Raw genomic sequence first — 25502 nt, forward strand, 5'->3', positions numbered from 1 at the left:
AGTTAATCTTAATTAACATGGTCATACGCAAAAACGTCGCATTTTTTTGATCGGAGTAGCTGATCAGTTATGAGAAAAAATGGTCGGAGTGGAAAGAGTTAAAAAGCAAGAAATAAAATAATATTTTTGATCGGAATTGGCTTTTTAGATCGGAATTCTGATTTTGTTGTGGCAGTCAATGTGTTAAAGACATCTATAATATAATCTTGATGTATCGTCCTCGGGAAATGAAATTAATCTTATCACATAAATTTACTACTTAAATTGAATGTCACTACAATCAAATAAGAAAATAGAATTTCTGCTGATACAATATTTTTTAAAGCTAATTGTGTTTTTGTCGGATAACTCACATCGTTTATTTTCTGTAATCCTAGCTTGGAGCCATAAGGTTTTCCCACTTCGAGAAGCACTTCCTCTGCTCTCACTCTCCAAGACATGTTGTTGAGATCGGCTGATAGTCGCATGTGCCTTGAATTTTATTATAATTATGGAGTTGTGAAATATAAATAGGTTATTTTACCACAATATTTTTTTTACCTGAGTGAAACAAGATACTGGCAACACAAATTCAGTTTATGAAATTCTTTCAACTATAATTCCTATTAATCTTCACAAATACATTTCCAGGGTGTGGTCAAAGTAGCCGATATTAAAATATGGATTTAGTTTATAAAATTTCTTTCCAATTCATTAAATTTTCCAGTCTGTGCTATGATGTAGTAATACCTTATGTAATAATATAATATTAACTTATCATTTTTAGTGACTTATTTCAGTGGCTCTAAATGTTTTATTTGGTTGGTACCTGCCGATATCAACTTTTTTTTTTTTCATAATTTTTTTTTATCTGTATTTTCCAAATAGATATAATACTTACTTGTAAGCCAAACATGCCAATGTGGCAGCAAAAGCCAGAAATATTCCGAAACCAAATGATCCATATAGAATCACTTCAAAAGCATCTTTGAGGGCAGCATGTAAAATAACAATAATTGATGTTATTTCTATAAAAATGAGGTCCATGGGTTTATTTATTTTGGTTTAGCTTATCTCTTCCTCCAATTTCAGGTGTGAACATATGAACCTATATGTTGTATTTTGTTATTGTTAAATATCCAGAGGTTTTTACTTTTACTTTAGGTGTTTATTTTACCAGAAATCGGATACCAAACTTCTGTGATAGTAATATTTTTGAGTTTGCTCAGACTGGAACGTTTTGTTTTTCTGTTCTTTCTTCACTCATTAGATTCACATGCCCAAACCATCTCAACACACACACTTTTATTAATTTTATCGATAATGCTTATATCAGCATTCTTTCTTTATTTCACCATTTGAACGTCATACATCGTTTTAACCTCTAGAAGTACTTGCTATACCGTTGGCATGGTACTCCTGGCCAGTCACCAGAAAGCCGCAGCGCAGTACGTCTTCCTCCGCTTCTATTTTCGACTATATTCGCCTCATAAATTAGCTTTCTACAACTTATGATGCAAAAAGGGTAAGATGTAGGAAAATAATGCAGGATATCACGGGAACAGGAGATTGGAAACTGGACGGGTATCGCTAGAAGTATGTACATGCTGTACCGTTGGCATAGCACGCCTGTAGGTGCCCAGTTCCTAGGTTTTCCTCCGCTTCTATTTTCAACTATGTTTGCATCATAAATTTGCTTACTACAACTTATAATGCAGAAAAGGGTAAGATATAGGTAGAAGGCAGAATGTAACAGGAGCAGGGGATCAGAAACTGGACGAGTAACACTAGAAGTCTTAGTGTACGGTTGGTATGGCACTCCTGGTCGGTGCCCAGTGCCTAGGTCTTCCTCCGGTTCTATTTTCAACTATGTTTGCATCATAAATTTGGTTACTTTGGCTTTTGATGTAGAAAAGGGTAAGATATAGGTACAAGGCAGAATGCCACGGGAGCAGGAGATCAGAAGGTAGAAGGGTATCGCTAGAAGTACGTTGTACCGTTGGCATGGCACTCCCGGTCGGTGCCCAGGAAGCCGCAGCGCGGCACGTCGCGCGGCGGCGTCGTGCGCCCGCCGGGCCAGTGGATGCGCTGGCCGGGCACGGGCGCGTACGTGCGCCCCTTGCCGTAGTAGTGCGCCACGACCTGGAAGCGCCCGTTGCTGGGGTCCAGGTCCAGCAGCGAGTAGTCCGCGTCGCGGTCGCCGTTGTCGTCGATGCGCACGTGACCCGTTATCCCTGAAAAGAGCTTACTTCTTTAGCTTAAGGCTGAGATCTCAAACGTCAAAATTCAGAACGTGAACGGCTGCGCTAGAGGTCGGACGTATTTTCGCGCAAGCTTTAAAAATATATATTTATACCTGTATTGGAATTTGACATTTTTTTTAATATATCGTGGGTGTACTGGCAAAAAACATTAACTCTAAAATATGCAATTTTGACTGAAAGATGCATATCATAATGTTTTCAACGTTCTATAAACTGGCAAAATACACTAAGTAGTTTGAAATGTCATAAACATTTGGTTTTACAAGTAAATTCAACTTTAAGTTTAATTAATAGCGGGTATTTTATTCAGGTTAAAAGCTTTGAATAACAGGGTTAAAAGCTTTGAATTACAAGGAAAACCTTGTAAAAATCTTTTTTTTTTAAATAATTTTAATAACGATTATGGAAAAAGTTTTTGAAAAAACAAAACATCGGTTTATATTTTCAGATTCCGGATTAATATCTGCACTAATAGTATTTTTCTCCTCTTTTCTTAAGTTCTTAGTCAATTGGAAAGATCTCTAACTCAATTTAGAAAGTTTACCATTTTTATCAAAAAAAATCCATCAACCTCAAGGATCTCCGTAGATAATTATTTGAAGCCAAATTACCATGAAATTCCTTATTCCACATCCTGCGCGTAATGGCTACACCATCTCTAATATCCTCTCCGGCTGTGAGTGTCTCATTAAGCGCCATCCCTAATAAGTACACCCCGTCGTAGAAAGCTCCAATGAAGAAGTTTACCTAGAAAAAAAATGTGTGTAGTAGAAAAAATTGTTCATAAAAATTGCGCATACGGTAATTCCGGATACTAGAAGAATCGAGTAATGAAAAATTCGTAATTGTCAAGTGCGGAAATTAAAAAAACTCATGTGAATTTCTCATTACTTATGTATTATAAACAAATAATAATTTTCGCAATTCTCATGTAGAACAATACGATATTTTGGGATTTTTTCTGCCATCGTTTTGTTTTAAATTGTACCCTCCGTTTCATTGTTTTTAAAACATTTAGTATTATATACATAACTGTGCATTTAAATTTCATATAAATAAATTAAGAATTTTTTTTGGCTGTTGTTTGAGTATGATATGTGTCCAAATATACAAAAAAAAACAACAAACGTACAAAGAAAAAAATCTCGTTTAGGGAAAACTACGCTTGCATTTACAGGGATATTCAGAGTAAGAAAAAATCCTTATACTTATTTTTATTGGAAAATTGTGTTTTATTTTCTCAGAATTTTTGTGGTATTCTAAAGAAAAAAGTATATATTTTGGACTGTATTTGATCAAAATACATACATATTTTGTGTCACTCTTTGATGATTATTCCTCCGCAAAATAATCTAAAATTTATTTAACAGTTTTTTCTGTCTTTATTACACGTTTTTTTCTCAATTTGGTGTCTGATAATAATAGAATCAAGAGGAAAGTATTTTTCCATATCATTTGTTGACGGTATTACCAAGGATCTATGCATATATACATAGTAATATAATATCTAGATGTAAGGTACAAAAAATATTTCGACAATGTATGATGGCTTATTATTGTATCCTGATTATTATTTATTCATGATTTACGCGCTGTAGCGCAATCCTTAACAATGTTAATAAAGAAATATTTCAGTTTCATATTTTAGGGACACAATCCGGACCTTTTATTATGAAAATATTACATTGTGATGTCCACTCAAGACTACAATACAATGAAAATTGGAATTAAGGATCAACCCCGTTTGTATTGTTCCTTCGTTTCCGGGATGAATGGATATATTACGCAGGCTTTGTAATATGTTATTAGTACATCACTTTAATTCATAAATATACACACACACACACTCGTGTATATATATATATATATATATATATATATATATATATATATATATATATATATATATATATATATATATATATATATATATATATATATATATACATATATATACATGTATTATGTACTGACAGGTACATGGCGTAGTTGGTTTGACGTTAAACAGCTAAATTGGGGTCGGGGGTTTGATTCCCGCCAGTTACAATTTTTTTTCTTTTTTATCAAGATTTTTTTTTTATATGGGTTTAGGTGTGATTGATGTATTTTTATATTCAAATTTCCTTTTTTACCGTCTGCCTCCTTAAGTAGTAGCTACTATGCCGGGTTCGATTCCCAGGGGTGTCGAAATGAAATGTGATTTTTCACTTGCCTTTATATAATACACCTTGGACTTTTACGTGAGGCTCAGGCCTGATTACCTTTGCTTCATGTATCAAGACATCCCCGCTTATATACGATGCAGTGCTCTTTGCACCATTTGATACGGATAACGGTTATAAGAAATACTACTGACCACCGACTTCTATCAGCACCCAACAGTGCATACCGCATTGCATTGAATTGATGTCCATTTTGTAGAATAAATATTAATAAGATTTTTCACTTTCCTTCCTGTCGACAAGCCTCTTAAATAAACCTTTGTGGGTTATTTCTTTGAATAAATAAAAGTAACTGGATTTAGTAAACACGATGTCTGATTTTTTCTGCTGCGAACCTAAATCAAATTGTTTCGTTCGTGTACGAAAATCAAATTAGAAAATAATTATCTGAAATGTATAAAGACAACAGTAAAAACGTTATTATTTTTGTTTTATAACGCAGTTAAATTTAACGTTTATTTCAATATAGGCGCTATTTATGTTGGGAATGTTTCAAAGAGTAAATAAAATCAGCAATTGGACTATATACTTATAAATTTGCAAATGAAATGTGGTCACTAAAATGATATTATTTCTAGGGAAATGACATTGGTTAGTGACATTGGTATTTTTATTGGGTTCTTCATATTTTTCATGGAGAATTGATTAACTATTATAACGTCACTTTAATGCTTCGGGAAAGAAGCAATGATTTTATCTATATCTAATTTATTTATGAAATCTACGAAAAAATAACCGTTAAATTTTAATTGAAAATACAATATTTTTGTCATTGTTTCCACGTCACTATTCATTGATTCTTTTATTTATTAGATAAATAGATATTTAGATATTAAAGCCTTTAGTTTTATGTTAATGAGTCAAAAGTTCACGAGAGATCTACTCACAAAATAAAGCTTAATTTATCAAAGCATACATAAAGCAATGTTTACATTAAAGGTTGAAAATAATACAGCTCTATAATTTTTTTAGCCAGCATTTGAGGATGATTTATAATCATTTTTTGGCATTTTTTGGCATTCGTGGATAAATCCATTTTGTCTTAGTAGTAATACAACATAATTAATTAAAGCCCGATTCCTTAGTTCTTTACACAGAAACGTCAAACCGCAGTCGTTCTAACGTGAACGTACTTACATTGTTTGAAAGTCGATAATGAATTAATATACATACATGTAAGAATATTTTATATACACATAGATACAATAAATTACTCCTAGCAGAGTTAATTAAGTGCTAATTTTCACGTAGATATTTTTCCAATTTTTAAAGTTACCATTAAACTTTTTCGCATTTCACATCATATATCAAAAGAAGATAAAATAATTTATCATTCGTTAGCACTATTAAAACTGTTATTGTTCATGCCGGGTTTTTGTTAGAATACCAAATAGCGAAAAAAACCCCTCCTTAAATTATTTTGATATCCAAAATGTGCATTATTTTCAACCAAAATTTCTATCTAAATTGCAACATTAAAAGATAAAAACAACATTGGGTGAAAACATATCAGAAATTGTCATTAAAGATGTTTTTTTACTTTATATTCGGTTTCATATATTTAAACTTCGTACCATAGTGTTATGATAAACAATTGTGGTCCATCAATTATTTCCTTTAATTTATATATTTTTATACAAATTTATAGATGCATTGGTGCATTACATTCGTCATATATTCGACATTGTTTAAAAAAAATACAACTCAATTAATAAAGCGCTATTATCAGATATTACGGAGTCCTGGTTCCAACTCTAATGTATGGAAGTGAAACATGGAAGGATGAAAGTAGACTGAATGCAGTCGAAATGCGATCTCTCAGAAGAATGTGTAACAAAACGATGTATGATAGATGTGCGAATAGTGAAATAAGGAAGGAATGCAAAGCTGAGATAAGCATTATCGATAAAATTAAGAAAGGTGTGTTGAGATGGTTTGGACATGTAGAACGAATGAGTGAGGAAAGAACGGTAAAACAAATTTATGAGGCGAATGTTAGCGGGAAAAGAAGCAGAGGAAGACCGAGAAAAACATGGCACGATCAGGTATGCCAAATACTTGAAAGTGGTCAGGTTAGGAGTCGTATGTATGAGGAGATGCATGAACGTGGAAGAGGCGAAGAATGTTTGCAAGGACAGAGTGGTGTGGCGCTCTATTCTCTCTGCCTACCCCTGCGGGGAAGCGGTGTGATGGTTAGTTAGTTAGTTAGTTTTTATCAGATATTAAATTATTTTATTACCTCCTCTCCAGCGTAGAATGTGTAGTTGTAATGTTGCTTCGCTCTTGATCGAACTTTGAGAGCGAATTCGTGGAAGCTATCACTCGTTGGCTGGAGAAGGGAGACACGAAGTAGGGCTTCGTAAGCTGACCTCGCGTCCTGGTCGTTATCGTCTCCTACTTCCCAGTCAGCCTCCCCCCAATAGGACCCCTATTAATAAAAAAACACAACAAAATTATTCATAACATTTTAAGTGTGTCCAAATACTTGTTCACAAATAATCCAGGATTCGTATCTCACATAAAAATGAAAGTTTCTGCTCAATAAAAAAGCTTCTTTCATTTCACCATACATGTCTTTAGTGAAATTCTAGTGATTCAAGCACTATGTTTCGAATTTGAACAGTATATGGATATATATATATATATATATATATATATATATATATATATATATATATATATATATATATATATTAATATATATATATATATATATATATATATATTAATATATATATATATTTATATATATATATATATATATGTATATATATATATATATATATATATATATATATATATATATATATATATATATATATATATATATATATATATATATATAATATATATATATATATATATATATATATATATATATATATATATATATATATATATATATATATATATATATATATATATATATATTTATATATATATATATATATACATATATATATATATATATATATATATATATATATATATATATATATATATATATATATATTTATATATATATATATATATATATATATATATATATATATATATATATATATATATATATATATATATATACATATATATATATATATATATATATATATATATATATATATATATATATATATATATATATATATATATATATATATATATATATATATATATATATATATATATATATATATATATATATATATATATATATATATATATATATATATATATATATATATATATATATATATATATATATATATATATATATATATATATATATATATATATATATATATATATATATATATATATATATATATATATATATATGTATATTGAATGATACACGTGTATAAAGTGATCACTTAAATCAATCTATGACGGTCGTAAGCCCCGTAAATTCCCAGACTTCCAAATTCTTCTTCATCTTTGATGAGATGTCAAGATGAATGTACGTAATAATTGGGATCTTAGAAGGCTTGATTTTATTACCTATTTTTCGATAAAATCAGTTATTAAAAAAAAATCAACGTATTATTTTATTCCTGTCACAATTCTATTCCACCAAAATCTTGCTCCATTTTCGCTGACAATAAATATTTGGGTTCATAATATTGATCGCTTATCAATATTCATTGGATAGTGTCACCCACAACGGTTTTCCGTCAACAGAGAAAATAATGATATACCCACTTTCATAATTTGGCCAGTTCATTTTGACTTACTCATATTTTTATCTTGTGAAAAGAAAAATCACGAAAATTGGTCGGTAAATTGATTTTAAGCATATTCTTAGTATAATCCAGAATATTTTTGAAGAATTTTTATCATGATTTATATTAAGTGTGCTTTTATTTCGTAAACATCGGGTAGAAGGACTATTTGATTGATTTACAATATTATAACCCGACATGTGTCGGGTTGTGGTCCCATGGTTAGTGTCGTGGACTCTTAAGTCAGAGTTCCTCGGTTCGAATTCACAATTGATACCTATTTCTTATAATGAGCCGCTTAGGTTCACAGAAATAGTATAAAGTTGAAATATTCGTGTAAATAATAAAAACACAAATATTTATATTTAAAAAAAAAACACAACTACATAGTACCTACCCTAACTTTCTAAGTAGTAGGTACCTAGCTTACCTTACTACCTACCTCTACAGCCTATCCTAATTAATTATCTGTGTACGCCACTGGTTACTAGATAAAATAGTCGTAAGTAAACATATAAAACAAATTCTAAACAAATTTTACTGTAAAAGTCCTTTGTATATTAAAGTGATAAAGGTACCTACTGGGTATTTAATTTACAAGATTTTAGAGAGATGTCGCGTCTTACTCACTCCGTGCTTGGATTTTGGATGAATACTATTTAAAAATCAAGTGATATGGATTTTCAATCAACGACACAATAGTGAACATTACACAAATATGTAAAGTTATCACTTAAGCCAGCCGATGATAGGTTAAAAGCCCTGTAAAATCCCAGATATTTCCTTTTTATGTAATATTTCTTCGTCTCTGTCGAGACATTTCTTAATTATATAAATAAAAATCTGTCGGGGTTTATTCCAGTATTTGTGTATATTTCAATGATTTGGCCAAATTTAAAATATTTTTATACATATGTATAATACTTTAAGTTAGGCATCCATCCTTATTATTTTGAGCTTATAAATTCTACATCTGTATCAAATTTTCTCAGATATTCAGAGAAAATAGTATTCGAAGGGTTGAATTGAACCCGAGGGATGTTCCGCCCTTAGCAATAAATTTTTCGTGAGAAAATATACCTGCCCTATTACCACTAATGGTTTGAGGAAACATATAAATTTTCATTATGCGAATATCGATTCGAAATGGTTTTTTAATGTAAATTTTTTGAATATTTTGAGAATTTAAATACCAGTGTGAACTTATAAATTCCATTTTTTTATATATATTTTTTTGACATCTCACCAAAGATGAAGAAGAATATGGAAGTCTGGGCATTTACGGGGCTGACGACCGTCATAGGCTTGTTTAAGTGATCACTTTACACACGTGTTACATTCACCAATTCTACCCATTATTGACAACCACACAATTCTTGGAAGTTCTATATACATATATGAACCAATTTAAAAACCTTGTTCTTGAATCACTAGAACTTCACTAGAGACATCTATTGGTGAGATGGAAAGAAGCTTTTTACCAAGCAGAAACTCTCGTATTAGTAAGTGAGGTCCAAATCCTGGATATCAAACACACACATGAGAAACGCCAGAAAATACCATTTTCATTTTTATTATTTAAGCTTAAAATTTGACCAGATAATTTATTTACAACATTTTGAGTGTGTCCAAATACTTGTTCACAAAATCTGGATTATCTCCATTTACAGGAGTTATTTTCTTTTTTTTTGACATCTCATTTTTGAAAAAAAAGAAAATAACTCCTGTAAATGGAGATAATCCAGATTTTGTGAACAAGTATTTGGACACACTCAAAATGTTGTACATTTTTTAATATCAAGAAAGGGAGTATATTCTTAAATACTATTTTTTTTTGTACTAGAATATATTTCTTGACATCTATATAAATATAAGTAAATGAAAATGATATTTTTATATGTAGTAGGTTAAACGTGCTTTTCTAAAAAAACTGTTTTTGGACCGATATGGCAAGGGAGATCTGTTGAATTTAAATTCAGCACACCCAAAACTGGACATTGTCAATGGCAGCCAGCGCACTTCTTGACAACTGCTGTCACTAAGTATTTCCAAATTTTTTTCTGTTTTGTTGTTTATTTCCATTGCTTCACAGGCATTGTGAAATTAAGCATATAAGAATTGTTTGCTTTCTTTATTTTTATTTTTTTTTATTTAACCAGAATAAGCTACAGCAATGCACGTGTACAGCTAGTTTTTAATTTAATTTACATTTGTTTAAAAAAAAAAAAAGTGACGTTAAAATAAATAATTGTTTAGAATAATTATTTCCATCTTTTGTACGATAACGATAGATTTTCATCTCAACTTGAGATGAAACATCTATCTTTATCGTACAAAAGATGGAAGTCTGAACAACACAGTGCTTGCAACCTGGCATTTAGCTAGCTTAAGTGATTATGAACGTTACACAAGTGTATAAAGTAAACTTTATAAAATAAAACAACTTTGTTTTTGACCACTTTTTTTATTGGTACACTTCTTCTCCAACCTAACTATGAGTATTTCAATGTTTTAGAATTAGTACATAAACCCTGATGATGACAAGGTTCTTGTCGAAACCGGTTGGAGAAAAAGTGTACCAATATATTTTTTTAAAGTGGTTAAAAACAAAGTTGTTTTATTTTATAAAGTTTGTAAAATGTGCCATAAAGTATCTGCGAAAACATTCAAGAAATTATAAAGTAATCGCTTAAACCAGCCAAATGCCAGGTCATAAGCCTTGGGATGCTCAGACCTCCTTCTTTTATAGAAAAAGAACGATAGCTGCTTTAAGTTGAGACACCTAAAATGATATTATTTATACACATCATAATCGGGCACTGAATTATTAACCCTACAGACGATATATTGAATAAAATTTAAGTCAATATAAATAAAAATAAAGTGATAAGATTATGTGCTTCATATTTCATGGAAATGGGACATAGACAATTTCGGTATCAGCTTTCTTTAAATAATTAATCCTTGTTTATCCGTCCTGCGGTCAAGTAGGTTTATATGAACCCTAGAGTTCCGCAAACCACATGGCTTGAGATAAATAAATGAATAAACAGGAGTTCTTACCTGAAAAATTTCCACATCTAGAAAGGTCCACTCTCCTTTGGTCATTCCTAATGCATGCGCTGCCAACATAAACTTACGCACTAGATGACCACGGACACTCAGAATTACAACTGAAATAGAAAAAATGCAAATTCTTTACGTTATTCAATGTAAAATAGTTTAACACCCTCATTATCATTCATCGTTCACTTTGTGTAATACCACTTAAAAAAACACTACTTCATGACTCGGTGTATTTATGAAGTTTTCATGAATTAGTCATGAAGTACGATTTTTTAAAAGTGGTTAATACCACGTTAAAAAATCGTAATGTAATCATTATGTGAACGATGAATGATAAGGAGAGTGTTATATTACCGTAATATAAAGTTAACAAAGCTTACCAATGTGAAACTTTTGTTTTTATTAGTTTGATACACCAGCTACACATTTATTACAAATAAAAGAAAACATACATCGTTCACTCCATTCAACAACGTCATACATGTATATAAAAAAACTTGATTTTTCAAGAGATCGTTTTCAAAGTTTAAAAATAAAATAAAATGTATAAAAATAAATATCAAGCCACTCATTGAACTTTTTATGGTGCAACAGATCTTTTTAGGTAAAACCTGAATGTTTTTTCTCCATTACCAATTAAACAATACCTTTTCTTCAAAATACAAAAGCAACACTTTCTGCCCCGTAATAGGTTAATATTAAATTAAAAATATGCGGCTTTTGCTGGGATATAGTACATTTTCTAGGCATTCCGAAAACATGCACAACTGAAAATTGTCGATTTTTGATATATGACGTTGTTGAAAGGAGTGAGCGATGTATTTAATAACCTTGTCTTTGTAAACAATATTCGCCTGATTGAATCCAAAGCAGAGGCGGACAAATAAAAAAAACTCAATTATCAACATCTTTTTTTCTTCACATTTTAGGATTTGATTTTAATAGATTGTTTTGACTTCAAAAATTTATTCGACACTCACTTTGCGGTAAAAAAATATGCATTTTTAATTTAAGTTTTACTTGGTGAATACCACTATTTTTTTTAAACCTATGACAAGTATTTCCCATCATTTTCAAACACCGTATGTGAAACTAAGTTTAAATTTTAGAGTTGTGTCCTTGGGAGGTTGAAAAATGAAGATGGGGTAGGAACTGTTTCTTAATTTTGATCAACGGGAACATGGACAATAAAAGGGAGGCTTTAGTCATTGTCATATTGTTAGCTATAGGTTTTTTATTATTTATACTTAGATTTTTTGACGCTAAGCGTTGCCACCAGATACCGCGTCATTACTGTTTTGTGAATGATCGTCATACCAATTAACGTCGACGCTTTTTGTTTTTTGTGTAATATTATACAAATATATTACGTATGTTCTTTTTAAAAACACATTTTAAATTGGTATTGTAACACAAAAGAACGTATTTAACCTGAACGACGAGATCAGTTTTCGACTTCAAAGAAAAAATGTTTGTAAGTCTTACCATGGAAAGCAATTTTTAAAAGAGTTTTTGTAAATAAAATGTAAAGAAAATTACGCTTACAAGGTCTTTGAAATTTTTCTTACTGAAAATCTTTCTGAAGGCTATTCCGAGAATTGACTGAAATTGAATATTCGAAGGTGGTAGTATTAATATTTTTATATTATGTTCCAACATAATTATCTTTTGGCCGCAGAGAAATATTTATAAAAAAGAAGATATTCAATTGGACATCTATTTGTATAATCGTTATTTTTATTATAATCGTTAAAAATTCGTTGAGGCCCAGTATTCTTGAGTCGCAACATAATCAAGGTAACATTTTATGTAATTGATTTTTTCTTAAAACACCGTTTTTGCATTGAAAAAATAAGTTTTGCTTCCAAAAAACTTATGGGGTTTTGAAAAAAAGAGTTTTTGAAAGGTTTGTTGAGAGTTATTGAAAAGTTTTTAAAAAATAAAAAAAAATAAAAACTTTTCTATACATATTTTAAAAACCAAAAAATTACAATTATTTCTTTAAAAAATTGGTCGGATATAGATATGTGACCTCTCCGGTGGTCTCCGGTGGAATGCATTCTTTATTTGCGAATACCCCCTTGATGTAATGTATGTTTAAAACTTGTTATATGCAGGAGTGTTACAACATAGTTAAATGTTTTTTTTTTATTTTTTTTTATTTTTAAATTCTTCTTGTACTAGTATTTGCCTCGTAAGTCTAGTGGTAGGCACATTCACTTCAACTTCAAAGCAGAGGAAATCCAGTATTAGTGAACAAAATATTTGAAATACTCAAAATATTGTAATAAAATATAATTACTCGTTCTATACGTGTAAATATTAATTGATTTCTTTTTCTAGAAAATTTCTGGAGTTCTTTGTCTTATTCCATATGTCAAGTTGTAGGTTGTAGGTACTATATAAAAGAAACGTATAGTAAGCCGTGTTTTATTTAAATTGCACCAAAATTAATTTTTCAAATGCCAATGAAAAATGACACTACCAAAAAAACATACATACTTATATAACAAACTAAAATTATTAAGGAAACACTTGTTTTTAGACGACTAGTGTATTAAAATGATTTCCTTAATCATTTTAACATATCTTACCACAAAGTAAATGCCGAAACAATAAATAAAATATAATAAACTAAATACTAACATTTTTGAACACATGTCACTTTTACGAAGTTTTTGAAACCTCTTCGTAGTATATATACGTAGTTCGTTACTCTTCCAATCCTCGAAGTAAAGACGAGTTATAGGAGTATGCTTCTGAGTGAAAAGAAAATAATAAACTTTTAAGGATATCTTAACACGAGATTTATGTCACCAGATTACACTGACGTCCTTCAACTCTATCATACATATACGCGTACTAAAACTGCAAATATATCATACTCGTCCTCAGTAATCCCAAGCGTTCTCGTGGAACATACTTATTTTTTACGATAGTTGGAAAAAAAGTTTGTTGTTATATTTTATCTACCATCGTCAATATATTTCTTCATGCTTCTTTTATACTATGAATTGATTTAAGAATATCTTGACAATCAATTACACAAAGGCAGAGAGACACTTTGTAGTGAATTAAATTTATTATTTTCAGATTACATGCATCGAAGTTGAATCAGTAATTTTCGGATAGATGATCAAATAATATTAATCATTATTTTCAACTTTCCAGATTCCAATTATTACATGTAATTTTTTTCCAATTTCAGTCCTGGGCTAGGATTCCATATAATGAATTTAACATTATTGTATATTTACTAATATAGTATAATATAATATTAATATATTGTATGTAGTATATTAACATTTAAGTTTTCATAACTTTGCCATTAACAAAATTCTGCGTGTCTCCAAATTCTTACTTACTAACACATTAATCATCACGCCACTTCTCCAGGGTAGACAGATAGAATAGAACGCAACACCAATCTGTTTTTGCAAACATCTTCGCCTCTTCCATATTCATCTCCATATGAACCTCCTCATACATACCCGCCAACTATTCCGACTCCTTACCATATCACTTTTAAGTATTTGGAATACTTTAATACGCCAAGTTTTCCCTGGCGTTCCTTTGCTTCTATTACCAACCAAATTCGCCTCATAAATTTGTTTTACTGTTCTTTCTTCACTCATTCGATTCACATGCCCAAACCATCTCAATGCACCTTTCTTATTTTTATTGAGTATACTTTTCTCAGTCAAGCATTCTTTCCTTATTTTATCATTTGAATATCTATCTTACATCGTTTTACCGCACATTCGTCTTAGAAATCGCGTTTTGACTGCGCTCATACTGCATTGACTGTGTTCAAATTCTTGTTTACAAATATGGGTTTCTTCACACAGTAGTTTTTTTACTTTGACATCTCTATAGATATTTTGTTAGTGAACAAGTATTTGAACACACTCAAAATGCTGTGTACAGTGTAAATATTGAATAAACAGAATACGTTTTTTTCCTAATTATATATTATTATATTTCTCTTCAGATACTTTCTCTGTATCTCACATTTAATCTCTCGTATTCTTAATTTTTTTAGAACACTTATTTTATTTTTTTAAGTATCTTATAAACCAGGAATATCGAGAATAAGAAAATAATGATATCAATCAGATAAATTCTTTGTTTTACCGACTTATTTCACATAAGACCGATTCTAAGAAAACGTTTTGTAAACATAAACCTCGTTTAAAATATAATAATGAGATTGTAAAGATTTACAGAACAAAAAGAAACTAATAACAAACGTCTAATGGAGACTGGTACATTCAATTTTGTCCTGGGTCTCTCGGGGTCGAAGTGTTTACCAGATGCTAATTAAAATTGATAAAGGTACCTACTTCGGTTTATTGTTTGTTTATAAGTCTACTGGCAAGGAAAGTGTCAAACTTGGCTTAATAAAGCTTGACAATTTATTGAAAAGCTTTTATTTACGTTATTTAAATATTTATTCGGAAACTTAAAATACTCGACAACAAATATTTGGAGAAGCAAGTTACACTTTGAAAAAGGACCTGATTTTATTATTTGATGTTTAAAAATTGATAAAATAAAATTGAAAATTCATGAAAATGTATAAAATTTAAAATGTATTCATAACTTGTTAAATTTATTCTTAGCAGATATGGTTTCTGTCGCCTGAGCATTTGTTTAGCAAAATGTGATTGATACTATAGTTCGATAAATCATTGATATTTTAGTCTGAATTTATACGTATTAACACGTATTTACACTGATGGTATGCGTATATCCCTATTATAAACACAAATGATAAATGAATAAATTTGATTTTTAAAATGATTATTTAGTGAAAACCCGCAATAAAAAAACTTCACCATATTTTGAGTGTGTCAAAATCTTTGTTCACAAATCTAGGTTTTGCCCAATTTCGGAGTTATTTTTATGAAAATAATACATAACATTGCAGCAAGAATCTTACATACATATCGTTAAGGTTTCCGCTAGATAAAAATTGACTTAAATCAATCATAGATGGTGCTGAAAAGTAGTCTGTGAAAGAAGGTGACGATTGAAGGATAAATACAGCTTCCGAAATTTCTGTAGGCAATCACGGGTAGAATGATGAATGTTTTCACTAAAACCAGCCTATACCAGATCGTAAACCCTCTTAACATCCAGGTATTCATATTTTTATCCTTACAAGATATCGATGTAAATAACACCCTAAATTTGTGAGAAAAAACTTGGACACACTGAAGATATTGTCTATTTCTATCGCTTTTTCCACGCGTTTTAAAATAATTTCATTTTGAACCCTCTCAACCCGTGATATTAAGAACTTTCTGTGAATGTGGGTTGCCTTTCGACACCATAGAAAAGCACTGAAAAGATAGTATCGAACAGTTCTCACGTGGATATTGATTTTGAAGTTTCTATTACTAAAGAGGTCACGCGTTTTGAAGCAGCATTTTCTCTCCATTTCTATCCTGGCTTTGATCTCCTGGGAGTGGTCCCGATGGTCATTAAGCCAACAGACAGCCCTTGTATTTATTTACGATCAAAATAACAAACAAAAAAAACTCAATGCAGTGCCCGGCTCTGTATAAGGGTATCACGTCTTTATCGTAAAGTTAAACTCGTCTGAAAAAATATTTTATTTTTCTTATTGAGTGAAAAATTCTTGAGCACATTAGACGTTACGATGTTAACAATATAAACATCGTAAGATAATAAGTTCAATGTCAATATTTAAAGGTATATCATTAAATATATATTGTACAATATTTCAGGATGTTTTTTCAATAATCCGGTCAATATTGATTTAATATTATTTTCACATACAATTAATTTAACCATACATAAAGCACTAGCTGTACTAAGCCACGTGTAACTGTGGCTCGGTTTGGTAAAAAGGAAAATAAAAGAAGAGAAAAATGTTTTGTTTCCCAAAGCTTGCGGCTACACAATATTATAGCAGCTGTAAAGAAACACGCTGCCGCCGTGACCAATGTTTAGTATTACGTGTATTGCGGTTACGTTCAACAGATGGCGCTGCCATTGCTTGGGAGTGTTTGATAATGTCTTAATAAGACGAATCGCGTCACATATCATATATCGCTCACTCCTTTCAAGAACGTCATCAATCAAAAAACTTGATTTTTCAGGAGAACGTTTTTAAAGTTTAAAAATATAATACAATGTATTAAAAATAAATATCAAGCCACTTATTGAACTTTTGACTGTGCAACAAATCTTTTTAGGTAAAACCTGAAGGTATTTTCTCCATTTGAAAAATATTTAGTATATTTTAAAAAATAATTAAACCTTTTCTTCAAAATGCAAAAACAACACTTTCTACCCTGTAGCGGGTAAATATTAAGTTAAAAATATGCCTCTTTTGCTGGGATATAGTTCATTGTCTGGGCATTCCGAAAACATGCACAACTGAAAATTGACGATTTTTGATTTATGACGTTCTTGAAAGGAGTGAGCTATATGTAAATGAAAGTAGAATTCAATCCAATAACCGTGTTTAATTTTGGATATATTACCCAACAAGTCAATACGGAATTCTACGAACTGACTGCAGTTACAATGAATAAGTGGTATTCTACAAGTGTTTTTTTTTTAATAATCAACCAGTCATTTTCCAAAGTTAATACCGAATTAATAAATAATTTAATTAATTTAAATACATAATTTAATTTCTTCTGACATCAAAATTATGTGTCCATTTTGTACATAAAAATATTCGTATCTAACGGCGAGAGAGTTCTCTAATAGGAAATTAGCATTTTATCATCAATCATTTGAAACTCTATAAGCAAACAGATTTTAAATTATATTTTCCAGCCGCGCAATACTGATCCGTGGTGAATCCAATAAATTAAAATCAAATTATAATAAAACCTTCTTTAAATATGATTTTCTGAAACTGGAGAAAATGATTAATGACTCTTATTAAAACTTTGAATGAGCTTAGCGTTTACGAGAGCGAAAAAGTATTTTGTTTTATATTTCAAGCAGTCTGTTACATTTTATTTTTTAATTTTATTATTAACATCTCAGATATGATGAATAATGACGTTGTATGAGTTTAAGTGATTGTTATTTAACTACTCGAGTTAAAAAAAAAAACAAACTAAGCATCAGAGAGAATAGAACGCCACACCATTCTGTTTTTGCAAACATTCCTCGCCTCTTCCACGTTCACGCATCTTCTCATACACACCTGCCGATTGCTTCGGCTCCTAATCTGACCGCTTTCAAGTATTCGGGAAACCTGATCGTGCCAAGTTTTTCTCGGTCTTCCTCTGCTCTTTTTTCCAATAACATTCGCCTCATAAATTTGTTTTACCGTTCTTTCCTCGCTCATTCGTTCTACATGTCCAAACCATCTCAACACACCTTTCTTAATTTTATCGATAATGCTCGAATTTATTTTGTAAATTTTCTTGGATGAGCTAAGCATTTACGAACGCCAAAAAGTATTTCGTCGTATTTTTGAAAGATTCATTTTATTTTTTAATTTGAAAATTAAGATTTCTGATCTCTGAAAAAAAATTTATAAAATAGTGTATATTGTCCATTTTTCTGAGCTCATTCACCTTTTTCATTTACATTATAACAGATTAAGTCCAAAATCTTTGCCTCCATAAGCCTCTTGTGCACTACACGAAATATTACCATCCGGCACTCCGGTTTTGAAAAATAATAGCAACTACGGCAGTTTAGCGTGATCGAATTTAAGCGTAACGTGTTCACGCACCAATCAAGAGCACCGATCCGAACAAAGATGGACAACAGCACAAGCCAATCTAAGCTTATCATCGTTTTATCACGCTAACTGACGTGCCGGACGGTAAAATTCCGTGTAGTGCACAAACGCCCATAGTGTACGATTTTCATGGGGATCACAGAAAAGTTAATTGGAGATTTTATTATTATATTAATTTAATTACCAGGGACTGGTGCTGAAAGCGCAAGGCTAAGATCAAATTTTATTTATGTAGTTAGTGATCAAGATAACACTGGTTACAAACAATGCAGTGCCCTATGGACCATTGGGTACGATTCTAAGAAGAAGAAGAAGAAATACAAGAATCTGGGGAGTTAATTAGATACATAACCTTGATTTATTTTAAACATAATATTCATTAAGACAACTCTTTTCATTTATTGGCAGCTTTATAATAATTAAACCAAATACTTAATTTTTTTAGATTGTCATTTTATTTTTTTTTGTATATATGAGTACATGTTAACAATATGTAGTTCACGTGTCATCTTTTATCATTTTTGCCAAGCGAAAACGTTGTTTTTGTAATATTTTTTCTCTAAAATATCTGTTTGTTCCGTAATTCATTTTCCAAATTATTGCTCCCATTTCTGTTATTATTGGAAAACGTGTTATACACAGTTTGCATGCTTAATTCCAAGCCAAAAAGGTGGAACATTTCTCTGTGGCCGTTCACGTAAATATATTGATTTGAATGGCGTGGGTACATATTATGTTTTCTTACCCCGAGCGTACATACTGGCGTCCTTCAAGTAGCTCTCAAAATGTTCCTCTTCATTCCCATTGAGTTCCCTCACATAGCGAAGGACGCCTTCCTTTCTCAGCCCGTATTCTAGATTTTTACCTGAAAATAACATATATTTTATATTATTTCGTAGGATTTCCTTTCCGCTTTCGACTGCTTAAATGGCCTAATAAATATATGTGAAAACTCCCTTTTACAGTTAAAAAAAATATTTAACTGTTTTCCAATTCCAACTATTTAGTTTTACATCCACATTTGAAACCCTTAAGGGTAATTTATGAAGTAATTACGTTTATGTATTGCTCAAAGTTTGTTTGTGCTTATATTTTTGTTACTGAAAATTTGATGAAATTTTGAGATAACTATAATTGTTAATCATTCAATAACTAGTTATTTTAGGTTTTTTTGATTTGGACATCTATGCATCGATGAAGGGGAATATGGAGGTCTAAGTGTTAACAGGGCTTATGACCTGTCATAGGCTGGTTGCAACATTCAATATTCTACAAACGATTGACAACCACACTAATCAAATTTTTGGAGCTCTTATGTATATTATTAATCGCATGACACTGAACAAGTAAGTTCACGGGAGTCATCTATGGTTGGATTGGTAAAGCTGTTATTAAACAGAGATCCTTTTATTTGGATGACTGCAGAAAGTTAATTTTTTTAATAGTGGGGTAAAAAATCACTGGTGTGGTCAATAGGTAAAATGGTGAATGTGTGTAAAGTGATCATTTAACCAGTCTATGACAATTCATAAGCCCTGTAAATACCCAGACTTCCGTTTTCTTCTTCATCTATGTTGAGATGTCAAAAATGTAAATATATGTAAACAAGTATTTGGACACACTTAAAATGTTGTGTTCTTAATCTTATGTTAGAATATATTTAAAATGGGATATATATAAAAAAAAGTCGTGATATATGTATGTTTGAATATCATGGTAACAAAAACAGGGATCCATATTTGTATTATTATTATTATTATTAAATACGAGAATTCGTATTTAATAATAATAAATACGAATTTGGATCCCTATTTTTGTTACCATGATATTATGATATTCATACATATATCACGATTTTTTTTTATAGAATGATGAATTGCGGAATTGAAATTGAATTAATTCATCGATAATTACATGTAAGTAAATGTATGTAAAGTAAACCGACAAATATTTTTTTTTGAAGTAAAAACATCAGTATGGTACTTCGTTAAAAAAAAGATTAATTGTTACAGAAAAGTTTTAAATTGAAATATTGTTTCTAATACTAACAAATTTATGTAAAAAATAAACAATTGTGGGGTAAGATTTCGTATATTCCGTGGTTATTCCATGATATGATTGTGTACGTGCACGAATTACAATAAGACTTGTTATTCAGCTTAAACGTATATTTGGCAGATTTAGATTGTACGTAACTTTCTTTAAGCTCCACAAACGGCGAACGTGCTTTCTAAAAGCTGTATTTCAGAGTCACGAATTACACGAGGTGTTGCGTAGAGCAGTAAGGGAAATAATTAAAATAATTTCATGCATTATACTAAGGTTTAAAGCACGAGGGAAAATGGAATTTATTATTTTTTATCAAGATTATGAAAACAATAATCCGAACTTGATTTTTACATGCAATGAAATTATGTAAAAATATTTATTTATTTAAATAAAAAAGAATATATATATACATATATACATATATATATATATATATGTATATATATATATATATATGTATATATATATAAATATATATATGTATATATATATATATATATATATATGTATATATATATATATATATATATATATATATATATATATATATATATATATATATATATATATATATATATATATATATATATATATATATATATATATATATATATATATATATATATATATATATATATATATATATATATATATATATATATATATATATATATATATATACATATATATATTTCATGAAAATAAACAATGGTAAACGTATATTTTTTATTAATTTAAGTATTTTTTCTTTATTTTTTTTTTGTATTATTTTTATAAAATACATATTTTATTGGTTGACTAACTTGGGACGTCCCTGTCCTAAACTAGATCAATGGTTTTTTTTTTCAAGTTACCATTTTATAAATAAAAAAAAACCATTCAAATAAAGAGTTTAAATAAAAGATTGTTGTACTATTTATTTATTTAAATAAAAAAGAATATATATATACATATATACATATATATTTATGTATATATATATATATGTATATATATATATAAATATATATATGTATATATATATATATATATATATATATGTATATATATATATATGTATATATATATATATATGTATATATATATTAATATATATATGTATATATATATATATATATATATATATATATATATATATATATATATATATATATATATATATATATATATATATATATATATATATATATATATATATATATATATATATATATATATATATATATATATATATATATATATATATATATATATATATATATATATATATATATATATATATATATATATATATATATATATATATATATATATATATGTATATAAATATATATATATATATATATGTATATATATATAAATAAAAAAAACCATTCAAATAAAGAGTTTAAATAAAAGATTGTTGTACTATTTACAATTTATAAACAAACACTAAAATTGTCAACTCTTAGCATTTCCCGAACAATATGTTTTTATTTTTAATGATTTTCTATTATATATTAAAATTCTTTTTACTTTGTTTGATATTATGTGATTTGATTGATGGAAACACCATAATACACTTACCACTCTTAGTAAAAGTATGTTATCGTCGTATCAAGTTTTAAAACTATGTTGTACATGTAAATTGCATTTTTGTTGATGTATTACATTATATGAAATTAGTTTTGGATTAAAAATTGCCAAGAATAATCCCAAAAAATATTAAAGAGAGTCTGGTACATCGAACCCATTTGAGGTATAATTTTTTTTTTCTTCTCTGGAAAAAATATCGGACAACACAGTTCGTTTCATGATAATTTAATGTCCTTGCAAGTACATTGCTTGGAAATGAAAAGCTAGCTGATGATTTATACGAATAACTAAATGTTGATAATTTAATGTCCTAGCAAGTACATTGCTTAGAAATGAAAAGCTAGCTGATGATTTACACGAATAACTAAATATTGTCGGTTCCCAATATTATGTTCACAACGTAAATATGCTTATATTAAATATATTTTCATAGCAAAAAACGTATGGATGTTAATTTTAGTACAACGAGTATTTTAAGGGTTTATTTTGTATAATATTTCATCTAAATGATCTTGTAATGAATAGAACCACGTCTGACATAGATCGCCTTTGTAGTGCAAGTGCTCTTTCATCGCACGTATACTCAGGACTGTAGAACTTCCAGGATATTCATCTTAGCTTTGTTTCTCATCCCATTCGTGAAAAAATAGCTTTGGTAAAGTTAGGGTGAGAGGACAAATAACCCCCATAATGGATCCTTATCAATCACCATTTGAGATTTAATCTTATGTTTCCGTGATATTTTTCAATTTGATAATTTGTCCGTGTTAGGTACTGGTATTTCATAAAGAATTTCCTTTGAGTTTTGAACCAATGAAGATCCATGACACGTGTGAGGAAGTGTGTTACTGTTTTAAATATATTTCTGGGTGGGAGGCAAAATTTCAATAACGAATATTTACGTTTTTCAAAACGATATTTTTTTCGGGAAGATATTTAAAAAATATATAACATTAATAATTTTATCACGTAAAATGATTTTGATTATAATCTTCAATATATTATTTTTTTTCAATTTGATTCTTACGTTATTATTTGTTAATTAAGAGAAATTTTTAAGTCATAAATTATTTCTTTTCTTGAATGTTTTTCGCAGATACTTTGTGGCACAATTTATAAACTTTATAAACTAAAACAACTTTGTTTTAAGCACTTTTTATTGGTACACTTTTTCCAACCGCTTTCGACAAGAACCTTGTCATCATCCTGGTTTATGTACTAATTGTAAAACAATGAAAAACTCATGGTATTTCAATGTTTTAGAATTAGTACATAAACCCTGAGGATGACAAGGTTCTTGTCGAAACCGGTAAGAAAAAGTGTACCAATAAAAAGTGTACCAATAAAAAGTGGTTAAAACAAAGTTATTTTATTTTATAAAGTTTATAAATTATTTCGATTTACTTCTAAATTCTCTCGTATTAATCGGATAACATTGTATTAATTTTTAATGATAATTAGTAAAAATGACTCGTCGTGAATTGAATGAGAAATTATTTATGTCAAATTATATTTCTTTGATGACCAAAATGATTTAATTTCCAAAAAGTAATAGTTTTTCAACTGCTTGTTAACAGGAGAACAGTACAAAGAAGGCCGAAAAAGACTTGGCACAACCAGATCAATCAGTATCTAAAATCTTTGTCAAAAGTCTACATAACTGGAAGGCATGTATGACTAGATATATCGATGTGAAGATTTTCACTATTTCTGGTATTTATATTTTATGGTACAAAATTTAAGTTACTTTACCGGGGTTTGATTCCCAAGGGGGAGGGGTTGAAAATAAATATCAGTAATTTTGTTTTAAAATCGCTAATATTTATTTTCAACCTCCCCTGAGAATGAAACCCGGGACCTCGAGCATGGTAGCTAAACACGCTAACTACTTATTACACCACGGAGGCGGGCAAATATAATTATTTTATTGATGTATAAATATTCATATTACTTTTTGATATCTCATCAACGATGAAGAAGAATATGGAAGTCTGGGCATTTACGGGGCTGACGACCGTCATCAAAAAATAATATGAAAATAACTCCTGTAATTGGAGATTATCCAGATTTTGTGAATAAGTATTTGGACACACTCAAAATGTTTTAAATAAATATTCATTTTATTTAATATTACCCTGGACTGGTGTCTGAAGCGCAGGAGTGCCTTGCCTTCATGTAAGTATAAATCAAGATAACACTGCATGAATACGATGCAGTGCTCCATACACCGTTGGGCACAGCGTCGTATTGGTGTAGTGCAGTCAGTGCAAGGGTTAGAAAAAATCATTACTTTTCACAAAAAAAAAAGGTTGTGCAAATTTTTATTATAGGTACCTACTTAGATTGATTTTATTTTCAGTGTGCAATAGGGGCGGTGTTCAATTTTTGGACAGCTTACCGACAGTAAGGGAGAAGAGATCCGACCGGTCGAGCAGTAGCGCCACGTGCATCCACCCAAACTGCCGAAACACGCTGCTGAAGACCAGTTTCAGTCTGCACTGGCAGTACGACATGCGAGTCAAAGTCTGGTAGCTGCTCTTGTCCTTGAACATGCCCTGCAGCTGTGGGTAATGGAAATATAATCAAAATATAATTCAATAATTCAAGTAAGTGAAATTTCAATTTTCGTCATTTTATTTTAATTTAATTTTTGTATGTTAAAAGCATTGATAACTTTGTGGTATGGTAATGAAACACTCTCCTTATAATCCATTGTTTACTTTGTGTAATACCACTTTTATAAACACTTATTCGTGACTACCGGTTTCAGAAAATCACTCCATCGTCAAGTCATTAAAATAAAATTATTACGATTTGACATTTGTAAATAAAAAATACATATTTTTTTAAAAGTGGTATTACACTAAGTAAACAATGGATGATA

General features: G+C 29.5%; 1 protein-coding gene across 1 annotated transcript in view; it reads right to left on the reverse strand.

Annotated features, from left to right (window-relative positions):
- The window catches only part of LOC148311504 (atrial natriuretic peptide receptor 1), an 82587-nt gene that overhangs the window by 6573 nt on the left and 50512 nt on the right, over positions 1–25502 (reverse strand). The window contains exons 4-11 of the mRNA XM_088256546.1: positions 25017–25173; positions 19740–19859; positions 11251–11360; positions 6705–6893; positions 2855–2990; positions 1977–2213; positions 881–1007; positions 331–471 (exon numbers count right to left, since the gene is read on the reverse strand). Of these exons, the coding sequence (XP_088112672.1) occupies positions 331–471; positions 881–1007; positions 1977–2213; positions 2855–2990; positions 6705–6893; positions 11251–11360; positions 19740–19859; positions 25017–25173 (1217 nt within the window). The remainder of the gene's footprint in view (positions 1–330; positions 472–880; positions 1008–1976; positions 2214–2854; positions 2991–6704; positions 6894–11250; positions 11361–19739; positions 19860–25016; positions 25174–25502) is intronic.

This window comes from Brachycentrus maculatus, unplaced genomic scaffold (genome assembly GCF_059751285.1).
Source record: "Brachycentrus maculatus isolate JH-2025_06_01 unplaced genomic scaffold, ASM5975128v1 h1tg000062l, whole genome shotgun sequence".
Lineage (NCBI taxonomy): Eukaryota > Metazoa > Arthropoda > Insecta > Trichoptera > Brachycentridae > Brachycentrus > Brachycentrus maculatus.